Source organism: Cryptotermes secundus, unplaced genomic scaffold (assembly GCF_002891405.2).
Source record: "Cryptotermes secundus unplaced genomic scaffold, Csec_1.0 scaffold56, whole genome shotgun sequence".
NCBI lineage: Eukaryota > Metazoa > Arthropoda > Insecta > Blattodea > Kalotermitidae > Cryptotermes > Cryptotermes secundus.
This window is the reverse complement of record NW_019744407.1, coordinates 1,352,398-1,365,184: the sequence shown is the minus strand read 5'-3', so window position 1 is coordinate 1,365,184 and position 12,787 is coordinate 1,352,398. Positions and strand designations below refer to the sequence as shown.

General features: G+C 37.8%; 1 protein-coding gene across 1 annotated transcript in view; it reads left to right on the top strand.

Annotated features, from left to right (window-relative positions):
• The first annotated feature begins 322 nt into the window (after positions 1-322).
• LOC111874639 (homogentisate 1,2-dioxygenase) overlaps positions 323-12,787 on the top strand; it is a 31,425-nt gene continuing 18,960 nt past the window's right edge. Inside the window, exons 1-4 of the mRNA XM_023870295.2 lie at positions 323-501; positions 8,032-8,167; positions 10,084-10,214; positions 11,228-11,411. Of these exons, the coding sequence (XP_023726063.1) occupies positions 484-501; positions 8,032-8,167; positions 10,084-10,214; positions 11,228-11,411 (469 nt within the window). The 5' untranslated portion in view covers positions 323-483. The remainder of the gene's footprint in view (positions 502-8,031; positions 8,168-10,083; positions 10,215-11,227; positions 11,412-12,787) is intronic.

Here is a 12,787-nt window from a genome sequence, read left to right as displayed (position 1 = left end):
TTTATTCTTAAGGTGGTCGGTTTTTGGTAGTTTCCTTCAGTCCCTCCAGGCATATATCAAAACAATATCTCGCTTAGGACACGACCGCTTCCATCCAAATCCCTTCCTGTTCATGTACCAACCTACCTTTCGACTCTCAATAGTCTAGACGGCGTCGTGAATACCCCCCCCCCACACACACACACACACACGTGCGCGGTATCATGTTGACGAAACGAAAAATGTGTTTGTCTGCCTAGAATGTAAATACCAATGGATATAAACATCTGAAGAGATCTGGATGACCTTAAAAATCCTTCCCTCTGGATCTGTTTGGTGTTCACTCTCCTGTACAGTCTGTAACCCAAGAAGCTCTGAACCGGTCGTGTTATTAAGAGTTGTTTTTACCCGTTGTTTTATAGCGAGCAAGATACAAAAAATCAGAACTTATAACTGAGTGGTATCTGAAATAATTAATTTGGTTGTATTTGCCCAGTCATCAGAATGGCTAGCCAACTGAAGGTAGGTGAATGCTCTGAGTCAATTTTGTTTTCCAGATACCTTTAAAATTCCCCTGATCACATTGGATTTGGAATTCATTGCAAGTTTATTAAAATGATATAATTAAGCTTTATGCCCACTCAGTCGTAAGTGAAAACTCCGGAGTTTGATCCCCAGCTTGGAGAATAACATATACATCGCTATACAATAAATTCGTGAGTATATCTCTTGATTTCGGTATGTACGTTCAGAGAAGTGATCCCTAAGAGATGTGCAATCTGCAATCTGTTGCAAACTGTATTCCCTACAAAACGGACATAAATACATCGTACAATGAGGCACCGACCAAACAATTTATGTTAAAACTATACTTCACGGGCCTCCAGACAGTTTATCATATAAAAGTCTAGGATATAGCACGTCCGCGGGAAAATACAAGATTGCAACGACAGACTTCGTGATATAGATTATCGCTTGAATAGTTTTAACCTTATTTTACGAAATCACTCTTGTTTTATAATAAGTTTATGTTTCATTGTGATTTTTATTCCATGTGTTTTGTAATATGATAATTGTCAAGTATCCAGATTTACTTTTTTTCAGTTAACCTAATCCTTCCAGCTGCACTATGGCCCTGGGGTTCACTCAGCCTCTAACAGAAATGAGTACCAGGAATTAAATAAATAATTTTCCTGGGGAGTAAAGCGCGGCCGGCGTGTAAGGCTGACAAACTTACCGACATTTTTGATCCGATTGTCTAGATCAGGCATGTCAAACTTAACTTGTACAGAGGGCCACCTCAGCCCTATAAATAATAGCCCAGGGCCGCACTTCAAAATAGAAATATACATTAGATTTTGATGCAAGGAAATTTAATTCTATTTATTATTTAGGAATAATTTCAGTATAATTACCTAAAGTCACATATCTTACAGTTTTAAAAAGCAAGAGAATGCCATTTTTTACAAGTATCGAACAACTTTTCAATATGTAAAAGGAGAGATTACACAAGAAATTATGTTAGAAATGGCAAAACATTGAATTTCCTGCAGCCTGCTAATTTATGTCTGCGTGAGACTTCTTGTCTTCTTGTCTGTTGGAAAATTGTCTTTACAAAAAATATTTCTACTAAAATTTTAATATTGATTTTAATATCAATTAGCTCTAAAAGTTGAGGGGCCGCACTTTGTGGCTATGGGGGCCGCATGTTTGACACGCCTGGTCTAGATAATGTGGGACCCTCAACGTCTCACAACCCTATGGGCCTTCATGGCCTGTTACAGGGATAGCTTTACTTTACTTTTTACTTATCCAGACTTACTACGCAACTGCAGTTCACTAGTGTGTAAACATGATGATCGTGTATTTGCCTGATGATGGCTATGAATAGCCGAAATATGTAGCAAAGCTAATTTAGCCTAGAACTCTGTATTGTTGTGTTGTGACGGTCTTAATAAAGAGTTGTATGTAATAACACAACAGGATGCATGAAATGAAAATTATCATACAGACGGCTGACGTCTCGCTGCAGAGGACTATTAGTTGGGTGGTTTCTATTACGGTAGCCCAGATTTGGGTTTCAGAGATGGGGATGGGATAGAACTTTAAACCAGACTACATGTATTTAAACTATACACAATTTAGACCACAATAATACATGTCATAATCCTGTACTGTCTTTTCTCTATCACTGCTTGAGACGGAAGAGAAAACGCTCTAATTCTGCGACATTTGTGATTTCTGAATTTATTGTCATGTGACATAACTTGCTGATGAAAGGCTATTTAATTTTTTAATTAATTCGCTTAGTTGGGGGTGGAGTCCAACTGGGTCCACTCGGCACGGCGGCCACTGATTGGCCTATTGTAGCCTTCCCCGGGTAATTATGATAATGGAGAATTTGGTGGAATGAAGATTGACAGGGGAAACCGAAGTACTCGGAGATAACCCTCCCCAGCGCCAATTTGTCCACCACAAATCCCATTTGACCAGACCCGGGATCGAACCCGGGCCGCAACGGTGGGCTTGGAGTTACAAGCAATGCGCAAAATATTCTAGTCAGGTAAATATTGTATTAGCTTATAGAATGCAAATTCAGATTGCTAATAAATGATAAATAAAAAAAAAGTAAATATTGCGTGACTTCCTTCGGATGAATGGAAGAGTAAAATACATTGACTGTTGCACTCGTTTTGTGCTGATCAGCCTGGAGTATTCATGGTAGAACAATTTTTAGTTGTTATCCCTTTTATTTGGTACACTTTCTTCTTTTATTCAATTATGATTTTTAATACATCAGGGGAAGGGGGAAGATACCTGGTCTGCAAATTTACGTTACTGTCCTTCATACATTTATAATTGCTCGGCTACATTAACAGACATTATTGTCGATGTTCATGAAAGTTCATAGAAGACAAACTCGTACCTAATAACACAGTTCAACTACACTTTTAATCCACTGCGTAGCCTTTCACATGTTTTGGCCATCGCAGCATAGAAGTCGCCCTTGAAAATTCTGGTCTCACACAATTAGTTGTCCAGCGACATGTTTTTTTTTCTACTGGTACAGGAAAACAAGATTTGTTTATCTCTCCGGTCTTATGGTAATGACTTCAAAGGACACAACGCATTTCGAAAGAAGGACTACCTCTTAGGACACTCGTTAAGCGTAATATAACGAAGAACAACATCAAGGAAAGATCAGTTTTTTTCCGTTGTAGAACTCACGAAAGGATATTAATGAGAGAGCCTACACTGTATTGAAGATGATTGTTAAATAATATGTAAGTTTCACGAAATCAAATACAAGTATAATGAGTACCCGACTTCTCTCCCCAGGGATAAACAGGCCGGAGCATGAAATAACCAGCCACCTGAAAATAGAGCTGACGTTGATACTAAGTAGAGGTTTATCTTCCATCAGCTCCTCCCTATATACTTTCATAGCATGGTGCTTAGGCACAGGCGCGATTGATTTGGGGGTTTAGTCAGTAGCGATTGGCTACGGCCTGAATGACCAAGATTTGATTCCGAGTAGGAAAAGGGACTTTTTCTTCCCCCCCACATCCAGAACACCTCTGGTCCCACCCAATTCTTCTTCGAAGGTTCATCAGCCTGGACGTGATATCACTATTCACCACTATATGGTGCCGAAAATTAGAAAGCGGGTAGCTCTAGGCCTACGTCCACTTCTCCTAAGTATGCTTTAATAGTTCAGTAAGTAGGTACCCGAGCAATTTTACGTTTCACAGTTACACTTTTGGATTAAATGAACTATTGAATGGAGAGAAGAAATGTTTCATGGTAGGACTATTGTGTAACGTTGGTAACCTGTGTCGATTAATAAATTTAATTTTTGAGGACGGAACGGGATAGTAAGCAAAACCCTTGTAGATGATGATGATGATTATGAAGAGTACCACGGATCACGAAGTTTATGCCATCATCATCATCATCCTCATCATCATCATCATCATCATCATCATCATCAGTAATCTGTCAGACGACAGGTCCACAGTCTCTTCCAAAACAATTCCTCCACTTAATGCGATCTAGAGCTTTCTCCTTCAAATGACAGTATCCTCTTCTGTCCCCAAGGTCATCCAGCATCTTCTTACGTCTTCTTCCTCGTCTTCTTGTCACTTCTATCCGCCCCTCTATCTTTCCTTCAATAACTTCTTTTAGAAGGCAGTTTCTGCGTAAAACATGACCAATCCAATTAGCCTTCCGTTTTCTTATTTCGTGTAGGATATTCCTCTGCTCACTGATTCTAATTAACACTTCTTCAATTCTCACATAATCGGTCAAACTGATCTTCTCCATCCTTCTCCAACACCACATTTCGAAACTTTCCAGACGTTTCTGATCTACTGCCCTAAGTGTCCATGTTTCAACCTCATACAGAGCTATGCTCCAAATGTAGCATTTCACTAGTTTCTTCCTCAAATTTTAGTCCAATTTGCTGGTAAAAAGATCCTCCTCCTTCTTCTTCTTCTTCTTCTTCTTTTTCTTCTTGCTAAATGCCGACTAACAAAATTGGACTCACTATGGTCGATAACACACGCAGACGAGAGAAATCCGCACCTGCAGTGCTAACTTTGTAATCCGTGTCTATTGAAACAGTTTACATGGGTACAGAGAACGACGATTATGTAATGTGGCAATGCGGGTACCGACTATGCGCTAACGACTACTCATTTCATAGCATAATGCAAAAATTAAATGATATGCACTGACCAGTGAAATGTTTCATTCCAGTGCAATTAATCTGATTTAGAACATTCGAATCATTCGAATGATGACAAGGGCTGGTTATACAGACTGGCTGGTTTGCGACTGTAACAAATAGCTGAATGGAATATGAAATCTGCGTTCCAATTTATCTTTTTATTATTCCAAAATGCAGTGCTGTAGTCGAAGTTGTGCGGTCCAGCATAGCGCCATAATGCTTTTCTTCAGTAACAGGGAAATTCCCCCTTCCTTCTTTTAAAGACGGTTGATAAATAATCAATGATCTCTGTTGTTCTATTTTGGTTAACGGCACTGTCTAAATTGAAATTGTATAACACTCAATCCATACCATCTCATCCTATCTCTCTAAGATCCATTCTAAGTCCACCCACCTACGCCTTGGTCTTCCCTGTGGACTCTTTCCTTCTGGCTTTCCCACCAATATCCTATACGCATTCCTCGTCTCCCCCATTCGTGCTACTCTTTCTGTTTTTGTTATATTTAAAAAGGATAATTTTATTCATCATAATTGACTAGGCCTATAATCTTCCTCGAAGAACATTTGGCATATTTCCTTCTTTCATAAACTTTGAATTTTTAAAAATACAAGGGAGGGTGCATTTGTCCCCCACCCCCCGGCTTCATCTACTGAAGAGTGATTTATACAAATTTTGGTTGTCCATTGTCCACATTTCTCAGAAACTCAAAGAAAATTGATGGTCTACCAGTTAAAAGAAGCTAGAATGATTTTCCCTCTTCCACCCTCCACACGTTACATGATCGATGAAACTACATTACTTAAATGAACGACCATCAGTATGGATAGCAAAACAAATAAAATAAACAAAAAAAATCAAATATCAACTTCACGAAACCATAACACACAAAAATGGCTAATAATGTTTAAAAGTAGTCGATTAAAACTCCTTGAACATTAAAGTTAAGATTTTTTTTTCTGTTTTTATTAATTCACATGTACGCAGTAATTTGTATGACAAGACGTTTTACCATACATATTACCATGCTCCCCTTTTTCTGGAAGGTGGAGGTCAAAACATTTTTCTGCAAATTTAAGTTTGAGCCAATTAAAAAATATTTTTACTGATTATCCTAAAGTATTCAGGATAAAAAATAATTTTGGGAGATGATTAAAGTAACATAAAATGAAATAATTTCTTTGACTAGTGTTTTGGTTTCTGAACAGAACTAAATTAGGCTCATCTTGCAGTGATTAATGCCTTTTTGCCATAATATTCATCCATTTGTATGCAAGAAATAAATTTCCTTTCCTCCTCTCTATGGTTATGCATCCATTCGGACTTCGTCCATCTCTTCAGTTTCTTAATCCTAAACACAGCCAGTAGGACTCCTTGGAAGTAGGATCAACGCGTCGTAAGGCCGCTACCTACACATGACAACACAAACGCATACTAAACGCAAAGATACACCCATGACTAGAGTGTGATTCGAATCCATGATCCAAGAGTTCGACCGGGCAAAGACGGTTCATGCCTCAGGCCGCGCGGCCACTGTGATCGGCTAATGCAAGAAATAACACCACACTAATTTTAGTAATTGTGATGAAGTTCGTTATTTATAGATATGAGAAAATTTTAATCGCTTGTTTCTTAGTCCATAATGCGTCCACTCATATGCATATGCCATATTAAGGTTAATAGCTTAATAGGCCTATATTTTTTAACATTTTCATAAATATTGGCAACACAGAAGATTACTTACCTACTTATGGAGCTGAGTCCTTCTTGAGGAGATGCCAAATCTGCAGCTACTCAGGAATTTCCCAGCATTTTATGGAACCCGAAGGTTCATTACCGTGTTCACAGGAGCCCTTCACTGGTCCATATCCTGAGCCAGATCAATCCATTCCATACCATTCCATCCTATCTCTCGAAGATCCGTCTTAATATTGTCCACCCACCTACGCTTTGGTCTACTTTGTTATGAAAATAAACGTAGAAGATTATTTTAGACAAAAGTAGCCTTTTAACACGATGAATATTTTACGTTTCTTTCCTAATTTGTAATATGTGTTGTGTTGGTTTCAGCACTAATACTGAATTCACTTTCGTAAATTTATGAACACCAAATGTATGTACTGGGGTTGGACAAAATAATAGAAACACTACCGAAACTGCAAACATTTCTTTATCAATAGGCTTGGACCACCTTCTTCCTTCAATGAGGCCGCAGTCCTTCTGGGAAAGGACTCATACAAGTTTTGAGCAGTCTCTAGAGCAATTTTATACCACTCTTAGTGAAAAAGAAAGTCTTCCACTTGTTTTAGAGGTGGGAATCTGTTCCTCACTCTAGTCCAAAAAACTGACCAGAGTGGTTCCATGACGGTCAAATTTGGTATTTGTGCTGGCCAGAGAAGATGTCGAAGTTCACGTTCATGCACCTGAAACCATGACTGAACATTTTCATCTGTGCGAATGGGGGCATTGCCATCTTGGAAAACTGCAAAGTTGTTTGGAAAAGAACTCCTGGATCACTGGATGCACCTGATTACCCACCCTGTCAACGTACTCCCTCGCAGTAATTCGGTCATGAAGGGTAATTGCTGCCCAAACCATCACGGAACCTCCCCCATGTTTCACTATTGGAACCAGGCATACCGTATTGTGGGCTTCCTTGGGTGTTCTCCAAATGTAAACTGTTCCTAATATAGAGAAGAACGAGAAGAACGTGAAGGCCGACTCACGTGACCATATCACGCCAGCGTTTCCTGTTGTCTGACGCTCAGGTTTTATCGTCGTGACACCATTGTTTACGCATCTGAGCGTTACTTTCAGTAATGAGAGGTTCAGAAATTGCAGGCCTACCGTTGGTGTTGGATTTGTGAAGCTCACTTCGGACAGTTTTGTGGAAACTGGGCATTGAAGATGATTATGCAGTTCCGCTGCCACCTTTGTTTCAGTAGTTGTGCGATTTTTCTAAACAGCCCTTCTCAACGCACGACAGTTTCTTTCTGTCTATGTTGAGTTCTACCCACTGTTCATCTTAACCGCTGTTGTCTTCCCATGATGCGTTGTGTATGCCGCCATAACTAGAAACTGTTGCTGTCGATACGCCTAATAATGTGCCAGATTTTGTCACAGATGCTCCAGTATAGTTCTTGTTTTTTTGCATACTGAAAGTTAGTATTCACCAGCGCCATTTGGTTGTACACTGTGTTTTCAAAACACGGCTCTGCCGTCCAACATAGCAACAGTATAACCTGTTTTTTTCCCCAGAACCACAGCTACTTAAAATGTGGTGTGTTTGGAATGTCTCAGCCTTTTCTTATTTCTCTTGTTTCAGTATTTATGTGGATTTGGTAGTGAATTTGTCTCTGAAGATCCTCGTTGTCCTGGTTCTGTACCAAGTGGGCAGAACAACCCGCAGAAATGTCCTTATGGTCTGTATGCAGAACAGCTGTCTGGAACGGCTTTCACAGGTATGTTTAAACTGCAAATTCGTGGAAAGGCAGTAAATGTCACTGTAGTAAATTGTTACACAAATGTGTTACAAAAATTAACATAATTTTTGTGATCAACATGAGGAAATTAAGTAATGTAAGGTATGTGATATGTGATAATAAAAAACGTGTTGTGTAGTCGGTAAATTCACTCTACTATTAATTGTTTTCAATTTACCTAATTCTTCCACCCGCACTATGGCCGTGTGATCGACTCAGCCTCTAACAGAAATGAGTACCAGAAATATTCTTTTCATGGGGGTAAAGGGCGGCCAGTGCGTAAGGCTGACAACCTTGCTGCCATATATTAGCCAATGTCTAGAGAAAATGTGGGAAAGTCAACATCTCACAACCCTATGGGCCTCCATGGCCTGTTACAGTGATACCTTTACTTTTTTTACTTTTATATGAGAAAATTCTAAACTTTGATCCAGAAATTAAATATACAACAAGTCCCTGACTTACGTGGGCTCGAGGTACACAAATCCATAGATACACAGATATGCAAGTATGTAATTTTTATTGGAACAATTTAGGTACTTCAGTTTCTACAGTCATTACTACTGGATAGCACTCACTCATGGAGCTGAGCCCTTGTTGAGAATCCACCAACTGTGCAGCTACTCAAGAAGTTCCTGGCACACATATACTTTACTATATTTTCACAAACAGTATGAAAGGAAAGTAAGTTTCAGTGTGTGACAAAGCATATATTTATGACGGACTGCTTGTGGCTTCACAAAATAGAGTAATTGTTATTGTTCTGCAGTGATTGTTATACTTATTGAAGTTCATTATACAGTAGAACCTCGCTTAATGAGCATAATTTTTTCCACAGTCTTACTCATAATGCGAAACACTTGTTAAGCAAAACAATTTTTCCCACATAAATTAATGTAAAATACAATAATGCGTTCCATGCTGAAAAAAATACTAAAAAAATTTTATGTATAACGTTTATTCAAAGAAAATTATATATACATTGTTAAGGAGCATGAATCATCTTCATCGTTTCTTCTATGCGGAATGAACCAACCTGGAATGCGAATTCGATTTGCAGGAAAAAAATCGAAATAATTAGTTTATTATTTATAATACATATCTAATTCTTTTTTCTAGAAAGCTGTCTAGAGACATTTGTTTTTGCCGAGGCTTCAAAATTTGGTGAAAATGCAACACAGCATTATCACTAAATAAATTTGTAGTGTACATAGCCACTGCCTTATTAGGGTGATGCTTCTCAATGTACGATGCAACAGTTTCCCATGCTTTCAGCATTTCTCTTATTGCACCAGAAGATTGTTGCTTTGCTGTTACCTCCTCCTCCTCATCTGACAGACTCTCCTCCACAACTTCTTGCTGTGAAACACAATGCAGCTCCAAATCGTGCAAATCATTGATGTGGACCAATTGTATGTTCGCGCTAGATCAGCCACGCTCACACCTCGTTCTCGCTTTTCAGTGATTTTACGTTTCATTTCTACGGTTATTTTTATTCTCTTATGACTGTTTTTTGCAGCTTTTTCTTCGGGGACATTTTTGCAAGGGTTATTAAACTTTGCACAAAAAGAATCATAAATAATATGTCTGAACACAAGTTTGGAAAAATGTGTGATCACAAGCGACACTAAGATGCTAGCGGAACGAGTGCTAAACACAGACTGATGTAGCATGTATACAATGCGGGACTTCCCCTCTCGTCACGCGTTAAGCGAGTCATTTTTGTTACAATTTGTTTTCCTCGTTATGCGAATTACTTGTTATGAGAGGTGCTCGTTAAGTGAGGTTCCATTGTATTTTATTAATTTCTACTAGAAAACTTAATTTTGTGACAAATGTAATTTAATTTGAATTAAAGTGTTAAAAAATGTTTGTCTAATGTGTTTTTCATGTAGCTCCACGTACGGAGAACAAGAGGTCTTGGCTGTATCGAATTCATCCATCAGTAATTCATCATCCTTTCATTCATTTAAAGAGTAATCATATTTCCCATGACTGGAACCAGACCCTACCAAGTCCCAATCAGGTACAGTATTTCTTGAATGCTGTGTTATGATACCATGCATAAACAATCAATTTATAATTGTTTGTAATTATTTAATTAGTTGCTTTGGGTAGTTTTAAGACATTAATTTATTGTTCATGTTATTAATTACAAAATAAATTGTGTGTGATTGAGTTTATAAGTAGTCAGGCATTCCCCATATGAATTTTCATTAAACATTTAATACCCAGTACTTTGACATGGTCAAAATGTTGATGATGTAAGATGTCTGTGTATAACATAGTCCATCAGTAATGCAACAAATTGTCCCTTTTTCTTCCACTTACACTTTTAACACATGTATTGGCACTAGATGGCCATCTTTCAGTGTTTACACTGCATTAATGTGCACTAAAATCACACACTGTAGTCCACTTAATCAAATAAAATCCACTAAAATTTTCTGTTAAAATATTTTCATTACTCATTGTAAAATTCTATTCTACCTCACAAGGGGTGTCATCCACTTGTTTGGAACTATATATTTATCACCAGGTGTTTTATGATTTAAGGTGGTATATTTCCTATTATGGCAAAAAGCATATAGGTGGTGAGAGATGTGTATCATATGAAGTCAGGAAAAAAAGAAAGCACACTAAGGAGGGTATGAGAGTTAAAATTTAAAAGAAGGTCTCTGAGTTAGCCCAGTAGAAGTTGGTTCATCCAGATATTGGAAAGCAGACAGAAGAGAGGAAAGAGAAGAAATTGGAGATTTCAATCCATTGACCATGCAAAACAGAAACAGCACTAGCAAAAGTAATGCAGTTTTTAATAGACGGAAAAATAGTTTCTGCTTTATTTGTTCAGTGATAACAGAAACTGAATATGAGCAATTTTAGAATTAAGCATTTCCTAAATCTCTAAAAAAATTAATTAGATATTTTACTCAAGATAACCAATTTCATATTTTGATTCACTGATCCTGACCCAAGTTGATTTTATTGTACGTGTCTTCAGTGTGAGCATATTTCTTTTTACTCATTGCTAATTTGTAGATACGATGGTTGCCATTTGATATACCAACTCCCAGTGAGGTTACTGACTTTGTGGATGGTCTTCACACTGTATGTGGAGCTGGGGACCCTCGTACTAGATCAGGCATAGCTATTCATGTTTTCTTGTGCAATACTTCAATGAAGGATAAATGCTTCTATAATGCAGATGGAGACTTCTTAATTGGTAAGTACTACTGGGGATAAATTCAGACAGTCATGTCTTAGAACAAAAAGATTGAGGGCTGGAAAATCTGGTAATATGTTTGCTGCTGATTTTCATATCTGCAGCATGCCTCTCATTCTAGGTGCTGGTGACTTACATGTTGGCGGGAAATGTGATTTCTTTTATTTCAGTACAGCGGTACTCATATTGAGGTTACAGTTGTTTGTGCATAATTTTGGAATTTTATCACCAAGCCTTTTTTAAGTCTATAAATCATGGACAGTAGACCTGAAAATTCTTGTAATTCAGTTAAGGGTCTTTTGTGATCAGTACTACCTTAGCTTGCTGCAGTAAAAAGTCTGAAAACCCTATCAGAATCCCTATCAAAACAGTCATGTATGTACTTAACAACTTTACTTCTTGATTTCAATTTACAAGCACTGCAGTATCCAAATCATCAGTATCCTGAACAGTAGGTTGGTATTAGAGGTCCACAAACATGGCCAGTTTGGTAACCAAATCTGAACCTACTAGGTTTGCATATGTGTGGCCACATGAAAGACATCGTGAATAAACAGAATGAATTTCTTTATCAGACCCTGGCCATAAATTATCCTGATATTTTAACAGGTTTACACATTCAGTAGAAAAATAAGTGTGCAGACTGACGGTTACCATTTCATACAAAATTAGTGTGAAGTGAAGTGTACCATATAAAGGCTTATTCAGCAATGTAGATTAAGGCCATGAGACTCATTTTTGAAGTTTAAATATCCATAGATTCATAATGATTGAGACTTTGACACATATTCATGGACATTCCTGACTGGAAATAAGCTTTCAAAGTACACTCAACTCTTGATTATCTGGGATAATGGTGGGGATGGAAATTACGATTAATCAAAAACCCGGTTAAGACAAATTTTATTAAAAGTAGTACTGTAATACTGTACCTTCATACTATAGGCCTACCTGTATTTAAATTTATTCAACCTCATTTTTATGTCATCTCATGGCCTATTTAATACTTTTTTTACATTACACTGAAGTATGAATTAGTTATTTCAGTCACAGTGTTCAACAATATCCAACACTTTTTACAAATATTCACAATTAACACTTAAAAAATGTAATATTGTTGTTTGCTTTTTTGCGGCATTTTCCTTTTTACGGATATCCATACGAAGCCTACGTAATATTAGCTTCTCACTTAATAAACTGCTCTCTTCACTCTCAAGATAGTCTAGTAAGGATTCCAAATGATTAAGAGCAGCACCATGTGATATTTTCTTACTAGCAGCACTGTCCACCTCTTCCTCATTCTCACTTTCTTCCCGCTCTTCTGGCTGCACCCCCACTGAACTAACGATTTCGTCACTGCTTAACATTTCGAAGCC